At 39.0% G+C, this 17,094-nt stretch overlaps 2 protein-coding genes across 9 annotated transcripts in view; one reads left to right on the top strand and one right to left on the bottom strand.

Moving 5' to 3' along the window:
- Positions 1–1,810, bottom strand: part of PLS1 (plastin 1) — a 50,605-nt gene extending 48,795 nt beyond the window's left edge. Inside the window, exon 1 of one of the 5 annotated variants that reach the window (XM_052802936.1) lies at positions 1,711–1,810. The gene's annotated coding sequence lies outside the window, so the exon portion shown is untranslated. Of the gene's footprint in view, positions 1–1,283; positions 1,390–1,550; positions 1,657–1,710 lie in introns of those variants that run through there. The other 4 variants (XM_052802939.1, XM_052802943.1, XM_052802940.1 and 1 more) reach the window with 4 other exon arrangements.
- A 689-nt stretch (positions 1,811–2,499) lies between these two features.
- The window catches only part of ATR (ATR serine/threonine kinase), a 42,942-nt gene continuing 28,347 nt past the window's right edge, over positions 2,500–17,094 (top strand). For 3 of the 4 annotated variants that reach the window (XR_008237399.1, XR_008237398.1, XM_052802933.1), the window contains exons 1-17: positions 2,500–2,603; positions 3,507–3,598; positions 5,586–5,729; positions 6,291–7,180; positions 8,204–8,391; positions 9,625–9,819; positions 10,033–10,259; positions 11,091–11,243; positions 11,392–11,590; positions 12,203–12,462; positions 12,873–13,063; positions 13,170–13,270; positions 13,593–13,764; positions 14,439–14,606; positions 15,518–15,712; positions 16,054–16,239; positions 16,715–16,807. Coding sequence is in view for 2 of the 4 variants with exons in the window: in XM_052802933.1 (XP_052658893.1) it covers positions 2,545–2,603; positions 3,507–3,598; positions 5,586–5,729; positions 6,291–7,180; positions 8,204–8,391; positions 9,625–9,819; positions 10,033–10,259; positions 11,091–11,243; positions 11,392–11,590; positions 12,203–12,462; positions 12,873–13,063; positions 13,170–13,270; positions 13,593–13,764; positions 14,439–14,606; positions 15,518–15,712; positions 16,054–16,239; positions 16,715–16,807 (3,513 nt within the window). In the remaining 2 variants the exon portion in view is untranslated. The remainder of the gene's footprint in view (positions 2,604–3,506; positions 3,599–5,585; positions 5,730–6,290; positions 7,181–8,203; positions 8,392–9,624; positions 9,820–10,032; positions 10,260–11,090; positions 11,244–11,391; positions 11,591–12,202; positions 12,463–12,872; positions 13,064–13,169; positions 13,271–13,592; positions 13,765–14,438; positions 14,607–15,517; positions 15,713–16,053; positions 16,240–16,714; positions 16,808–17,094) is intronic. The other variant, XM_052802934.1, reaches the window with a different exon arrangement.

Below are 17,094 nucleotides of genomic sequence, written 5' to 3'. Positions count from 1 at the left end.
GCTCTCTTTATTGCACTGCTATAAGTACTTATCACAAAGAAGAAAAAAGCCTCAATTACATGCTTGGTAAATACTTAAAGAAACACCACAAATTAAAATAGCATTCTACCTATAATAAACGCAAGCACTTCTACAATACCTATATTAATATGATCTCGCTGTTGACTCAGGAGACTTCCAGGAAAAAGGACTGGTTTTTGGTTTGGTGTTTTTTCATTAAGCACTTTGTGTGCCCCACTTATGCTTTACCAACAACAAGTAAAATCACCTATGACTCAATAAACATATCATATTTCTTAGGATTGAAAGCTAAAGAATAATATAGCCCGCTCAAACTCTCCTAAGATCCCAACAGATATCTTGCTATCTTTTTTATCAGGGATGACATGGGAATTTTAACTCTACATCAAATTCACAAGTAGTGCAATTTACACCTTTCTTAGTGTAATTGTTGTCTCAGGCTTGGAAGTCTACATTCAGAGTGTTGTTTTCACAATAGATTTTTTCAATTGATATTGTGTAGAAAGTTGAGTTCAAAATAACACTGATAACAAAACCCAGACATACCTGGTCTCCCTGGACCATTAAATTTCTACTTAACAAAACACATAAAGGTACATGGTTTCTGCTTTCTCTCAAAAGGTAGATATTTACCTGATAGATAAATACCTGATATTTAATATCAGCTGGTAGAAAACATTGCAATATGTGTTGAAAAACAAACTAAGATAAAACCCAGTTATGTTTTGTAAAGTTCCTCAAAGTATTCCAGGCCCTTCCCATGTTAGGGAACCTTTGAAAGGTCAGCAGAATTTCTAATGAAACAGCATACATGTATTTTGCAGGATAAATGTAACCACCTATGAATGAAAAATTAGTAATAGGTTCCCCAAAAGCATCCATCTGAAATAATTAACTGAAATACACACGCGCACCCACTTCATGGACTGTTTTACATGCAAGAAACACAGCCCTAGCACAGTGGAAACAGGCAATAGATTTAGTAGCCTCTGAGAGGATTTTATTTCAGCCCAGAAACAATGCTAAGACAAAGTTCATAAACGAATGCAGAAAGAGCTATACCTCCTAATTAGAAAAACAAAGCTCAGACTTCAATTTTCCCTCACGTGCTCTCCCTGCTATTCCTATCGAGACATAACCCCCCCTTATTTTATCCTTTTATACTCTGAAGTCTTGCAGACTTGCTACACAGGTAGGGCCCACACGCACGGGTCATAAGCTTATGTTCACCAGCACGTCCCAGGACCACTACTAAAATACACCTTCCGCTCTGGTGTAAGGCGGCATGTAACTCTCCACACACTATAGGATGTTCAAGTAGCCTTTCGGGTTTTTCCTCAAAACCTTTCATACTTTATGCGTTTAAGTGCGCTCACTCCCTCAAAGGAACATTAACAGAAAACAACATACGCTAAGAGTAAAAAAAAAAAAAAAAACACAAAAAACCCCAAACCCGCAGCACCAACAAAGCCCCCACAGCAGTGTTTTAAATATTGTTTAAATACGCTCCTCTCCTCACCGCTACCTACAGGGAAGAATGCTGGGCCGGTAGGCGCCGAGCCCCCACGCCTGCCAGAATGCGCCCCCCCGCCACCTAAGCGAGCTGAGCTCGCCGCCCCTGACACGGTGAAGGGGTGACACCGAGAACTGGCCACCAGCGACCCGCTCGCTCCCCCGCTCCCGCCCTACCTGCCGGCTGCCGCCTCCCGCAGTGCCGCGGCGCCCGCCGGGGCCCGCCACCACCTGCTGCTGGCGGGGCGGGGCGAGCGGACGGGCAGCGCCGGCGGCCAATGGCAGGGCGGCCGGCGGCAGGGGCGGGCTGAGGTGGGGGTCGCTTGGGGCCGTTCTCTGCAGCCCGAGGAGCTCGTCTCACAGCTGAAGGAGCTAGAGGCCGCCAAGCCCGGGGCTGCGCCCCGCCTGCGGGGCGGCAGGACGCCGGGGCACCCTGAGGAGAGTGCCGCCACGGCCGGCCCGGGCGGGCAGTGAGCTGTAGGCAGCGCTCTGGCAGGGGTTTCCTAGCCAGCACCGAAGTTTCCTCTTCGCCGTCCCTCAGGCCGGGGCGTGCCGCTGCTCCCCCCTCGCTTTAAGCCGTCCTCAAAACTGCGGCACCTCCCTCCCCCGCTGTGCGCTGCGAGTCCCCTGGAGCCGCAGTCCGCGCTCCGCCGAGGCGCCCGTCGTGGCTGGCCTCCGGCTGGCGCTCCCGGTGGCCCCTCAGTAGCCGTGCCGGGAAACGGCCGCGGCTCCGCGGGGTGCGCTCGGCCCCCGCTCGGTTATTAGCCGTCTGTGCACTGCGCCGCGAAGGAGAGCCCCGCTGGGACAGCGAGGTCCCCGTGGGAGGCCGTTAGAAGCCCAGCGCTGAGCCGCCGTGACCCCCCTCTCGTCTGGTGGCGAAGCGGTTAAATTTCAGCAGCGCCGCGGGGGAGGGCAGCCGCCCGTCCGACAACGCAGGCGTTTTGGGTCCTGCCGCACGCCGTCACGCAGTTCCCGCCTCAGCGGCGCGCGGCCTGTTTCAAAGCGGGAGCCATGGCCGAGCAGGGCCTGGAGATGGCCTCCATGATTCCGGCGCTGCGGGAGCTGGCCAGGTAGGACGGGCCCAGCCTCCGCCTCGTGGAGGGGGGGAGTTGCGCTGTGCTGCAGGAAGCGTGCCCGGCCTCGGGGTCAGAGCGTGGCGTGGGGAGGTGGAAAAGTCGGCTCTTTCGCCGCCGCTCTGCGAGGTTTTCCGGGGCTGGGCCTGCGCCCTCCCCTCACCCTGGTCGCCTTCGCCCGCCGCCGCCTGCCTGGGTTGCTCCCTCGCTCACGGGTGGTGCTGGTAGAACCTGACAGGAGAGGCGTGTTGGCCTGCATAGCACCCAGTGTGCTGGGGACTTCGTTGTGTTTGCAGTGTCACTTCATTGAGAATTAAACGACCTTGAAAATGGTTGGCTCTAAAGTTTTAATGGCAGCATTAAGACTGCAGTTTTGTTTTGTGGTAGGAAGCTAGTCGACGTGGAGGTACAACGGTATGTTGGAGATTTGACCTGACAAGAGCTAGTTGCCATCTTAGTCACCTGAGCAGTTGCTATTGACACTTCTTACCCAGGGTGTTGGTAGCTAATCAGTTGAATAATTCTGGTTAATTCCAAAAGCGAAATGGGGTTCTTAATTTTTTTTTTTTTATGCACTGAAGCTGGTTTGTTGCTTGGTAGTAGCATGCGGATAAATCCCTTAGTCTGCCAGGTGTGGATTTAATATATACCAAACATAATTGCATTAAAAAATTAAATGATCTTCGGCACTTTCTAAAACTTTGTACTTCTGAAGAATAAGGAGAAAGAGGAACGTGCAATAGGCTGGTCACTAAAACAAGGAATCAATTTGTACTTCTTTTTGAAGGCTTCTAGAAGGAAAAAAAAAAGTGTTTAACATTGTGTTGTTAAGATAAACTTCAAAAAAATATTTTGTATTTTAAAATGGATAATGTCAAAATAATGTACTTCTAATTTTAGTGCCAGTCCAGAAGAATACAATACAGTTGTGCAGAAACCAAGACAAATACTCTGCCAGTTCATTGACAGAATTCTTACAGATGTAGATGTTGGTAAGTATTACATCCCTATCTTTAAAAATTATTATCTGCTTTATGCTTTAAGTAACTTCTGCCAAAAAAAAAAGTTACAACTCTCATTTCAACAAAGATCTAGTAGTTGAATGCAATACCATTTATGACTTATTTTTTAATAACTTCCCTGATGAAGTATTTGCTATTATGATGTGGAGTAACCTAAGTAAAAAAAAAAAAAAAAAAAGGGAGGGGGAAATGCAGTGCACTGTTCTATGAATATAAATGCTCTCAACGTTGAAAATCAGGAGTATCATGTAATGTGATTGTTCATTGAGTAATATAGCTTGCAAGTCTTAATGCTCATACGGTCTTTCAGAATTGAAATACTTTGATGTAAATGGCTTTATTTTTAATTTTAGAATTCTAACAAAGCCTTATTTCAGTTCTCCTTAAATCATGTTAAGGTTTCAATTATTACACTACCTTAAAATATTTTGGTAAATATGAAATACATACACTAAAATATTATCACTTGTAGTTATCTGTACATTAGCATCAAGGAGAATCACAGTGAGGGTAACAGTGTTTCCAAGATATAATTTCATGTAGCTGTGTCTTGGTTTCAGCGGGGATAGAGTTAATTTTCTTTCTAGTAGCTAGTATGGTGGTGTGTTTTGGGTTCAATATGAGAAGAATGTTGATAACACACTAATGTTTTCAGTTGTTGCTAAGTAGTGGTTATACTAAGTCAAGGATTTTTCAGCTTCTGATGCCCAGCCAGCAAGAAGGCTGGAGGAGCACAAGAAGTTGGGAGGGGACACAGCCAGGGCAGCTGACCCAAAGTGGCCAAAGGGGTATTCCATACCATGTGATGTCACATGCCCAGTATATAAACTGGGGCGAGCTGGCCTGGGGGGGGGGGGGGGGTCGTTGCTTGGGAATTGACTGGGCATTGGTCAGTGAGTGGTGAGCAATTGCATTGTACATCACTTGTATATTCCAGTCCTATTATTGTTGTTGTTGTTGTCATTTTATTATTATTATCATCATTATTAGTTTCTTCCTTTCTGTCCTGTTAAACTGTTCTTAACTCATGAGTTTTACTTTTTTTTTTTTTCTGATTCTCTCCCCTATCCCACTGGGTGGGGGGGAAGTGAGTGAGCGGCTGCATGGTGCTTATTTACCAGCTGGGGTTAAACCATGACAAGCTGTCTCAGTAAGACTGATATTTTGTCTAGCGAATTGATCAATTTAAGTATCATACTCATGTTACTGTATAGATGATGTGTTTGTTAATTGTCTTATAACCCTGAAAGGGAGGGCTATAAAAATAAAAACAAAAAGCCAATCTGCTTCAGATACTGCTTTTGAATACATAAGTGTTGTTTTTTATCATTGCCATGTGACTTTTCTGGTTAATTGCTATCTGAATCTGAGATAGTTTTCTTCTTGTGCTAACTAACCATGTGGAATTTGGATAAATCTGATGTGATTCAGATACCTGTTTCAATGGAGCTGTACAGCAGCATTACATATGTTTAGTATTTTGCTATAACTTTCTGATCCAGTAAGCTGAACTTACCATTTAAAAACTTCTATTTCTTGGAGATTTAGAACAATTCTTAGAGTTTTTTTTCTGCCAAGGTCATAAGCCTAGGGAAAATTGTGTCATTAAAAATTAAAATGTTAACTATTTGCTATTCTTCAGTCATCAAACAGTTGGATATAATACTAACTAAATGTTAATGCGTGTAGCGTTAATGAATAATATTTAAGCTGAGTAATTTATATTTTTCTTCATACAGTTTGGTGTCACATAATGGGTTTACAATATGCACAAAATCATCTTCATGGATTAATAAAGCACACTCCCAATTGATAATTATACAGCTTTAATATGGTATCATAGTATTTTGTATAAAAAATTTCTTCTTTCTCTTTAGGTGTGAAGAAAATTTGTGAAGTTGATTTATTGCAATGCTAATTCAGAAATGTGTCTTTTTTTTTTTTTTTTTTTTTAAAGTTGCTTTGGAACTGATTAAGAAATCAGATTCACAGCCAAGTTCTGTAATGTTGCTTGATTTTATTCAACATATCATGAAATCTTCCCCGCTTATGTTTGTAAACGTGGATGGAAATCAGGAGGAAATCGAATGCAGTTGTATTGGTGAGTTTGTTGAAAATGTTTATGTTGAAGCTTGTTATTTTCAGGGTTTAAATTTTCTGACAATGGGATCATATAAAAGAACAAAAATCAGAAAAAGGCAGATTCATAAGTTCAGAGTTACCTAGTTATAAGTAAGTGAATATTATGATAGACTTTTAATGTTGTGAGTTGATTTGCACTTGTGGTAACGGAAATTTAACAGGACAGAGTTTGACCTTATTCATTACCATTGCTTAGTGGTATTACCCAGTTCATGTTGATGAGATATCTTGTACAAATATTCATTGCCTGAGGGTCTTTTCGGCAGAGGAAAATGCCTGGAACAACCCAGTGTAAAATGTCTGTCCCCTGTTCCCCCCACCCCTTCTTTTCTTCTTTTTCAATGAGATCTGCTGAAGAAATGTTCCAGTGAAGGGTCTTTGTTTACTAAGCCTACATGCATTTATCTCAAGGAGTTTTCTTCTGTTTTACTGATGAGCAACCTGCTCTCAAGGAGGTGCTCATAATAGGAGGTTTTGGTTGTTATCTTAATAATTTTCTGTTTCTTTTTTATTGTCCTAGAATTTAGTAACTGGATCATAACAAGGCTTCTCCGAATTGCTGCAACTCCAAACTGCAACATACTGCACAAGAACATTTGTGACGTCATTTGCTCTTTACTTTTTCTGTTTAAAATGAAGAGCTGCTCCATTTTTGAAGTACTAACAAGAGACTTGCTACAGCTTTTCCAAGACTTAATCTTCCTGCATGAAAGAGATGCACAAAAGCATCTCTGGGGAGATGGACTGGTCTGGCCAGTGACTGTAAAGAGGTTTTCAAGCAATACAAGTGACAATGTGGGGTATTTAAGATTGGCACCATTACAGCTGATGGGTATGCCCAATGTAGAATGTTTGGAAGTTATATTAATGTCTATTCTGACAGATATTGTTGCAGATGTGTTTTTTGTACGACAAGATATTATTCTCTGGGGTATAGGCTGCTCCCTGTTGGAGTATGGCAGTCCAAAAGTTAAAGCTTTGGCAGTGAAGTTTTTAGTAAAATTAATTCATTTAGGAGGACCTCCAGAACAGCTGGCCAGTGTTTTCTTCACAGTCTTTTTTGGAATTCTACAGTCAGCACTTGAAATGGATACTGAAGAATCGGAACTCTTTGGAGAACCACTTTTACTGTTGGTGAGGACATTGTTGCCTTTTGAAGCAGATTCTTACAGAAATATTGAACCTGTCTACTTGAATATGCTATTAGAGAAGCTCTGTGCGTTGTTTGAAGGTGATGTGTTTAGGTGTCTTCAGTCTGAAAAGCTGAAAGCTGCTTTTTGCCATATACTGCAATATTTTCTGGAGTTTGTTCCAACTGGCTATGAATCTGCCTTACAAGTAAGAAAAGTCCATATCAGTACCATATGCAGAGTTTTTGTGAATGTGCTTGGAACTCAGGAAGAACAGGAGGTAGGTTAATTTTAGAAACTGTATTCATTGTGTGAATAGATCGCGTACAAAAACCTACATCTGTGCAAAGAAGAAAATCTAGGAAATACTATTTTTAGTTGCATAATTAGATTCATACTCCTTGTTTCTCAACTGTTTCACATATTTGTACAGGTCAGAGTTCTTTAATTAGTTGAATGTAGCTGGACCCTCTGTTTTTCAGATGTATGAAACTATTGAGAAGCTATGCAGGCATAAGGCTCTGTCTGTAATCATAGTATAAAACGGGGGTAAGGCACAGAGTATGCTCAGATAAGGGCAGCTTTACAAGTAATTTCCCTTCATCTGAACTGGTCTTACTTTCTACCCATATGCTTTTAGTCATATTTTTGGGGGACAGGCAGACAGAAAGGTTTGAAATAAAATAGAATCATAGAATGGTTTGGGTTGGAAGGGACCCTTAAAGGTCATCTATTCCAACCCCCTGCAATGAGCAGGGACATCTTCAACTAGATCAGGTTGCTCAGAGCCCTGTCCAACCTGACCCTGAATGTTTCCAAGGATGAGGCATCTACCACCTCTCTTTGGGCAACCTGTTCCAGTGTTTCACCACCCTCATTGTAAAAAAAATTCTTCCTTATGTCCAATCTAAATCTACCCTCTTTTAGTTTAAAACCATAGTGAGGTGTTAATAATGAGGTGTTGGTATGCTGAGTGTTCCCTTTACACCCACATGCGTATCATATCCATTGTCTCTTAAACTTGGTGTGTCTGTCTTGATGGCTTTAGTAGCAAGGTATTATGGTGAGAATTGGGAAACAGCTGTACAAGCTGCATTCTGTCTGGTAGGAACACAGGAAACTTCTTTGCTTATGAGAGTTTTCATCTTGTAATTAAGATTTTTGAACAGAAAGGCTTTTAAGAACTTTGTTACCACAATATTTGAAATTTTATATTTTAAGTCAGAAACAATAATGTCATGTCTGTCTTTGAGAAGTAAAGCATAGCACACATCATGGTACCTCTGTCGTTTGTCCATCCCAGTATCTGGTCAGCCCACTTTATACAGCATTAAAAATACAAATGGAAGAAATCTTTCAGGAGCTTCATCAGAACCAGCTAGATACTTCCGATACTGATGGGTGGAGCAGCAGCGGTGATGAAGTTCCAGAGAAAAGACGACGACTAAGCCTGCCAACAAAGCATCCAAAGAAATCACCTGCCCCAGTAATGTATGACACTTACTCAATAACTACTTTTATAGTAATGTGGCTAGTGAATAATAACAAATGACAGCTTTTTTGAGTCAGTTTCTTCGTAACAGCCACATTGAAAGATCTTCTGGGAAAAGATCTAAATGATATTTTGAAGCATCAAAATCTACAGATGTTTTTTAAGCCAAACTTCAGTTAATTATTTTCACTTTTACATACTGAAAACAGAAAAGCTGAGAGAATACATACAGAATGACAGAATCATGTATGTGGCTATGCTGTTGCACTGTATGTGCTTAAAGCGGGTCTAGTTAAGTCGGGTTCTTCTCAGATGAACAAAGCCAGTTCTCTCAGCCTTTGCTTGTGCTGTGCTTTAGCTCCCTGATTATCTTGGACTTGCTCCAGCATGTTGATCTCTTTCTTGTATTTGGATACTCAAAACTGGCTCCAGGATGCTGTACTCCAGGTGTGGGCTCACGATCAGTTTTCACTCTTGATAATACAGCCTGGTACATAGTTGACCTTTGCAACAAGGTCACACTGCTCTTATATTCAACTTTTCTGCAAGTCCACCGGGTCATTTTCTCCAAAGCTGCTTGCTAGCTAGTCAGCCCTCAGCCTGTTCTGTTGCACGGGGTTTTTTGTGCCAGTTGCAGGACTTTTCATATGTCTCTGACCTTCATGAGGTTCTTGTCAGCCTAGTTTTCCAGCCAGTTGAGGTCCTCCAAATAAGCAGCTCTTCTTTTATCTGCAGAGCTACCTGCCTCGTTGTAGAAAGGAATCAAGTTAGTCTGGCATGATTTGCCCTTAGTAAATATGTGCTGACTGTTCCCAGTCACGTTCTTGCCCCTTATGTGGCTAGAAATGAGTTCAAAGAATTTTTCCATAACCTTCCCAGGGACTGAGGTTAGACTGGCAGGCCTTTAGTTTTTTGGATCCTCTTTTTTGCCTTTTTTGAAGGTGGGTGAAACGTTTGCCTTTTTATATAGTCATCAGGAACCACCCTGGTCTCCATGACCTTCCAAGGATTGTAGAGCTATACCTTTATAGCCTTTCAGTAAGTCTAATTTGCATCATACTTAACTTCAGAGGTAGTATCTTGTTCTCCCGAAGAGCACATTTAAGCTAAAGCTTCATTTAGTATTTTCTTAATCCTGTATCCAACATGGATTAGCTCTGGTTTTGCTATGATGATTTGTCTTTTCTGAAAAAAGTATGTGTTGGAAAATAATTAATATGGTCAAATTACAGTCTCAGTCCTGTAAACATGAAATTGAAGAGTACTCTATGGAATGCCATCACAAAGAAAGCTGCATCCTTAATGTTTATCCTTGAGAGAGAAATTCTGACAGCGGATATTCTTCAGACTGTAGAAGGGATTGCTGTAATTCTGCGACTAGCTGCTTTGTGCATAGTTCATTGTTCTCCCTCAACAAATTCTACAAGGTAAAGTACCAAAGTGAAACTGTGAGACCAGTAATTTCTCATAACTGTTCTTATGATTTGTGTAGATTAATGCTTGTCCATGTATCAGGACAAGTATCGGTTAAGTCCTGTATGTTTTGAAGTAGTACACTTTCATAGTAACTTTGCCTACAAGCAATACAATATTAAATGTTATAGTATGTTGCATTGATCGTATGATTTCTATTTTAACAGTATATATCATAAAGTAGCTCATCCGTGTAACTCTGACACATGTAAGAATACTCCGAGCTCCTCAGATTCAGTGGTGAATATACAGTTCACATGGATTTCCTCTGATTTTATCACAAGAGTAGTGAAAGTCTGCAGAAACCTGTTAGAGGCTGCTACGCAGATTGTTAACCTAGAACAAGTGATTGACAGAATAGTGAAAATCTTTGATGCTTTGCTGTATGCACAAGGTGAGAAATCCTTTAAACTAGCATGTCTTTTATTGTATTTGTAAATTAGGAATGCATCTGACTAAATTGGTCTGTTGTGGTAGAGGTACTGAAATGATAGATCTTGTGTTAGAACTCCAATTCCTGTACAAAAAAGGTTAAATTAAAAAAAAGAGCTTTCTTCTCTGTTTTGCATTCCTCTTTGAACATGATTTGCTAGTCTTTGTCTGTACTTCTATTGTTTTTTTTTTTTTTTTATCTGAACAAGAGACAACATGGGGATAGTGAATATGCGTGAGAAAGAAAACTGCTAGAAGTTCGTTTCTTTTTAAAACACACAGAGGCAGCATGCCTTACTATCTCTGTTCCACTCAAAGATTTCAAAGCTTCTGACCAACTTCAGCAAATGTGCCGTGCAGGAAGTGTACCAAAAATATTAAGTACTTGTATGTTTTCTTTAAAAGTAGCTGGTAGGATGGAGGACAGACTCTACTAAGACTAAAGTGTTATTTATTATGAGTTCAGCTTACTAGCCATCCCAAAGTCCACCAGAGAGTCTTCATATAAATCCAGAGATACCAAAGTTGTATTCATTCTGCTGCTCGTGTATTACATGCTGTCAACTGTTTAATGAAATTTTTAGATTATTTTGATGTAGCACTACATTATTTATTATCATACGTCTAAAATGTAGAATATCAACATGTGGGAGTAGTGATACTAATCTTTGTTGATGGAGAAAAAAAAATTTGTAGCAAATTAAGAACATAAAATGTGCATCTGTTTTATAAACTATACGGAGCTGTAAAAGTATCAGTGTTTTGTTGTTTTGTTTTATTTTTTGCCCCCTAGTGAAAATTCCACTGAGTGATCAGATTCTTGATAACTTATGTGGATTGCTGTCTCTGCCGTGGATTTACAGCCATCCTGATGATTCTTCTTTTAAGCCATCTGCTTTTGGGTTTGATCCTCTAGTTTTGAGTCAAAAAACTGCACAGAGTTTCTGTAAGTATGTTAAAGTATGTAAAACCTAATATCTCTCTGGAATGATTGTTCTCAAGTAAAATTATTTTCTTTTCCCTCTTATGATGATTGATAATATTAAAAGTTTAAATCAAGTAATTATCTACTTTATTTTGTTTTTTCTCTTTAGCACCCCAAACTCAGTCACACTGTGTGTTCCTTCTGTCTCTCTTCCCAAGAAACATTAGTCTGGATTGGAGAAAATCCATTTATCATTGGGCACTACAAAGTCCCCATGAAGTAATTCGGGCTACTTGCGTTAAAGGATTCTCTCTCCTGCTTCATCCGCCAAGTGTGCAGTCCTGCAGTATGATTCCCAAAGCTCTTTTGTATGTATTAATGCTGCTTTTCTGTCTTCATGCAAGAAGAAAAATGGACAAATAAGAAATGTAGTACAAGCACAAAAATAAACATTTATTTCTATTTCATCCAGAATTTGCTAGATCACAATTTCAGAAATCTTAAGATACCAACAGGATAGGTTTAAGTGATGATGTCTGTATGATAGAATAGTGTTTGCTTACCATGTCAGTGTACAAGTTACTTTGCTAGTTGAAGACCTTGTTTCTAATTAACAAAGTTAAACTACAGAGGGGAAAGGAGATATCTTTGTCAGTTAAATATGTGTGATATTTGTCCATATGTCTCTTAATCTTTGCAATTTCTCTGCCTTTTGTATATACAAATCTTGGTGTCTTCTGTCTTACTGTGTCTAGTCTTCAGTTTCTTTATAACATGCCAGACTCACCATGCCCAGTGCTACTTCAAACATTTACTAGAACTTGAGGGTGATCTGAAAAGGGAAAAATAATTTAGTGAGACAGATCTTTAAATTGTCCTAATAGTACTTTCAGTATAGTTAGAGAATTCAGACAATGTAGAAATACAAATTCTTAGGTAAATGATCTATTTTAAAGGTTTCATATTTGTTTCCATTTCAGAAATCAAATCAAAGATGAGTCTGAGCTAGTCAAGGAGGCTTGTGCTGCTATAGTTGGGAAATTATCTTGCTGTCTTTCTGGTACCTTCAGTGTACGACCTTCCTTAGCAGACTCTGCTATTAAGCATGTTACTTATGATATTTTGTGTAGCAGCCTTACTGTGACTTCTGCTCATGAAAAAACTTGTTCTGTGCAAGCCTGTGTTTTCAAGCCATTTCTTATTCTCCTCGAGAACAAAGTATCCAGTTCAGTAAAGCTAGGTATGTGACTTTACCTTTATTAATATTTTGCACTTATGTATGAGGTACTAAGTCACTACTTATGTACTGTTCTCCATTCCTTTTTTTCCTATATTGTTTTTTTTATAGTTGCAATGGTGCTTGAAATGTTATATTTCAGTTGATGTCACTGCTAATGTTTGATGTTGTCATTGATATTCTTTTTAAACTACCTTAGTTTAATTTTGGTCTATGGCTATATCTAGCAATGTAATACTTGAAAAAATCTGAATTTTAAATAGCTTGTCTGGTTTGATAATATTTACTCTTTTGATAAAAAAAATATAGTGTGCTTTATGGCTTACTTGCATCACTGTTCTGTGCACTTCAATAGATTTTTCAAAAGCATTAAAAATATATTTTCCTTTCCTCCTCCAACCCATGCCACCCAGCATTTATAGAAAATATACCTCATCTTTGCAAACATCTGGATTTTAACACTGATGAGTTCAGTGTGAAGATTCTTGTTGGGTCTTTATTAAACCTAATGGAAGATCCAGACAAAGATGTAAGAGTGGCTTTCAGTGATTGCATAAAGAACATACTAGAATCCTTAGACTCTGAAGAAGGATTCATAAAAGAGGTGAATTCATATTTATTTTTGGTTGTTTTTCCTAACTTACTATGGTTTTTGTTTCACTGATGTCAAACACTCTCGAATTACTACTTTTTGTTTTCGTGTGTTCTAGCTATTTGTTTCAAGAATGAAAGAAGCTTATACAAATGCCAAAATATCAAGAAATAATGAGCTTAAAGATACCTTGATTCTCACAACAGGAGATATTGGAAGGTATTTTTGATAGTATCTTGAAAATTCAAAGTAGTGTCAGTTTGTGATGCAAAGTAACTTTTTTGTTCAAGTGTAAATGTAAGATGAAATTACTTAATTCAAGGTCAGCCGTTGTCCAGAGTCCTTTGCAACTGTACTAAGCTGTTGATTCATATGGAATATTCCTCATTTTTTCTGCCCTGTCATAGGAAGTAGGGATAAGCTATGCAAATACAGTGATGAGTCATTTTGCATTATGGTAATTGTATATTCTTAAGTAATTTTGTTAATGCAACGATTCTTTTTTCCTTTTTAATTCTTTTTCTTCTGCTTACTTTGTAAGGGCATCAAAAGGAGATTTGGTACCATTTGCCCTCTTGCATTTGTTACACTGTTTGTTGTCCAAGTCAGCTTCTGTGGCTGGAGCAGCATACACAGAAATTCGATCCCTGGCGGCAGCTAAGTCCATAAAACTGCAAGCTTTTTTCAGTCAGTACAAGAAACCTATCTGTCAGGTAAAAAGAAAAGAGTTGGTGGTTTAGAAAGGCATATGTTTAAGTTCTTTTTGTGTATTTTGAAAATGGTATTAAAGGTAAAAATTACAGTATTTTACAAAAATTTTATAGGATGACAGAGAGATGATTTAAAAAACAAAACAAGACCCCACAAACTTTCAGGAAGGAATGGGAAATCTTTGACTTTGTCATGATCTTCTCCCCTTGACAGTATTGCTTTTCTTTTTTATTTCCTGTATGCTGTTGTTCTGAAATAGAGGATTTATATAGTTTCTTGCATTGTGTGGTACCATTGCCACAAGAGGCTTTGATTTTAATATTGGAATTGAAGTCAACATTTACAGTCATTATACGGACATGATTGATTTGTTCTGTTGTTAAACCCGTTACATAAAGACAGAAGTTCTGTTTAAAAGAAAATTATCAAAACCAGACTTTTCTAATTTTGAGTATTTTTTTTAATAATGCAATGTCTGAATCCAGGGTTACAAAATTAAATGCAATTATTAAGTAGATGATCATCCAGTCCTATCGCAAAGTAATAATCATAGATCTATGTGCAATAAATGAGAAAGGATAACAGATGCATAGAAAGAGGAGTGAAACTCTTGTGATTATTTTTAGGGAGCGAAAAAGGGGAAAATAATACTAAATTTATATTTCTTCATGCTTAGTTTCTAGTGGAATCCCTGCACTCCAGCCAGATGGCAGTATTGAGTGCTCCATGTCAGGGTAATGAGCTACAGAAACAAACAGCTGCTCACCAGAGAGAAATGGCGCTGGACATGTTATCTGAGATTGCCAATGTATTTGATTTTCCAGATCTAAATCGCTTTCTCTCAGTAAGTTGGGCAGTCCTTTTTACTTTTGATTTTTTTATTGGGGGGGGGGGGGGGGGGGAGGAGTGGTGTAGAGTGTATGTGTGTGCTTGTGGATTTCTGTTTTAGTCCACAATTTTTCTGTGAATGTCAGGGATCTGATTTTTTTTTCCTCCAGTTGCTGTTGTTTGTCATAATATAGAATATTTTGGGATTGCTGCAACTGGGAGCTCAAATACAGAGGAACATATTTATCAAGGAGTTACAGTGATGGCTACAGTGCTAATTCAAGTATGACAGATGATGAACTAAGGTCTAGCGTATTCATTGAGTATATCTATATTAATGATTTAGTGCACTTGGAGGGATTCTTTGTAAGGTGTGATTTTTGTATGGTGTCTGCTTTCTTGTTTCAAATGAAGAAAGCTATTGTTCCGTGCATAGATCTCTTCTTGATCTGGTTAGATATCTGTTTTACTTGAAGCCTAAGTAGCTCGTATTTTGCTTGTTGGTAGATGGGAAATGCACAACTGTTAAGTAAGCAGTGTTCTAGTTGACTGGTAGGTTGAGGGAGTGGTGGTGTGTGTGGGTGTGTTGGGTTTTTGTTGGTTTTGGTTTGGTTGGGTTTTTTTTTTTTTCCTTAAGATTTCCTTTTGTGGAGAATCTAGATGGACACAAAAAGTGCTAGCTCACTTTTTGTTTGCATGTTTCTCAGTATTAATTAGATGAAGCACCTCCTTAAGTAATTATTTTATGTGCATTTTTACTAGGTATTTCCATCTTATTAAAGTAGTTCTTTATTCATACTTATAGTCATACCTATGACCAGTGATGTATGTTGTTGTACTGTCACAAATGGAAAGAAGCTGAACCCTGGGTTTTTGGAGGGGTTTTGTGTTTGTTTTTTCCATTAAGTGTTGTTCTTAATTTACCAGCGGACCCTACAAGTTTTGCTTCCTGACCTTGCAGCCAAGGCTAGTCCTGCAGCCTCCACACTTATTCGAACCATAGCAAAACAGCTGAATGTAAACCGAAGAGAGATTTTAATTAATAACTTCAAATACATCTTCTCTCATTTGGTCTGTTCGTGCTCCAAGGATGAGCTTGAGCGGGCACTTCATTACCTCAAGGTAAATTGGCATTTGTTTTATTATACATGCAGATTAGGAGCAACAATTGATGAATAGTGAGCTTTCTGCTTTATTTAAGGTATTGCAAAGCATAGGTGGGTAAATTGTATACGCAGAAGTTTTGTTCTTGTTATTTATAATCTGTTCTGTTGGCTCTGAGGAACTGTTGCAAGATATTCTGCAAACTTAAAAACTCGCCTTATCTAGCATTAAGCTGATTGGAAGCTTTTTCTTTGATTTCTGTGGTAAATCAACCAGAGTCCAATGCCTCCTGTCTCTCAGTGTGCTAGTTCCATTGTGATGAAATGAAGACTTGGTTTCTGTTTGCTATTTGATTATAGAATGAGACTGAGATAGAACTGGGCAGCTTGCTGAGACAGGACTACCAGGGACTGCATAATGAATTATTGCTGCGTATAGGAGAACACTATCAACAAGTCTTCAATGGTTTGTCAATATTGGCTTCATTTGCATCTAATGATGATCCCTATCAGGGACCTAGAGAAATAACATCACCTGAACAAATGGTAAGGACATAAAAATATTAATGTTCAGTTTTGTTCAGTAATTTTTTCCTCTGGTCTGAGGGTGAAGACAATTTGACGTTCTTTGAATGCCACTTATTTGAGGCAAAAAGTGGAGAAAAGGCTGGCATTTCATATTAAGTGTTCCTGTAATGGGGAGATACATACAAAGTATGCATTTAAAAAAACAAACACCACCCCCACCAAAAAAAAACCCAAACACCCCCCCCACCCCTCAAACACCAAAATCCTACCAAAACAAAAAAACCCACAGCCTAATAGGGATGTCTTTCATTAACACTGATGTTTCTTAAAGAGCAGTGTATGTATTTGGGATTCTTCTCATTTATCTTTCAGAATTAGTGTTTCATAGTTGCTTTTTAATTTCTTAAGCTTAGAAATGTGTTAATAGTAAGATTATTTGGATTTTCTACTTTTTTCCTTTTTTTTGGTTTTTTTTGTTTTTTCCCCTGCACAGGCTGATTATCTGCAACCTAAATTGCTTGGTATCTTGGCTTTTTTTAATATGCAGTTACTGAGTTCCAGTGTTGGCATTGAGGATAAAAAAATGGTGCGTACCTTAATTTTTAATATTAAAACAAAGATAAGCAAGGGCTATTTTAATATTCCAGACTCATGTGATTGTACAAGTGTCACTGAAATCTCAAAGGTACTAAAGTTCCGACATGATTCTTGAAAGCTGATAGTCTCACTATGGGTAGGACTTCTGTGTAAGCTCAAAAGTTTTTGTTTTGTTTCTTTAATGGTCAGCTAATATACATACTTCAGTCAGACATGGGATATGTAACAAGTCAGTCAACCAGTAATTATAGAGGAGGAATCCAAGTTTATGTTTTT

This window comes from Harpia harpyja, chromosome 12 (genome assembly GCF_026419915.1).
Source record: "Harpia harpyja isolate bHarHar1 chromosome 12, bHarHar1 primary haplotype, whole genome shotgun sequence".
NCBI classification, from domain to species: domain Eukaryota; kingdom Metazoa; phylum Chordata; class Aves; order Accipitriformes; family Accipitridae; genus Harpia; species Harpia harpyja.
The sequence above is the reverse complement of the archived record's forward strand: the minus strand, read 5'-3'. Positions and strand labels throughout refer to the sequence as shown.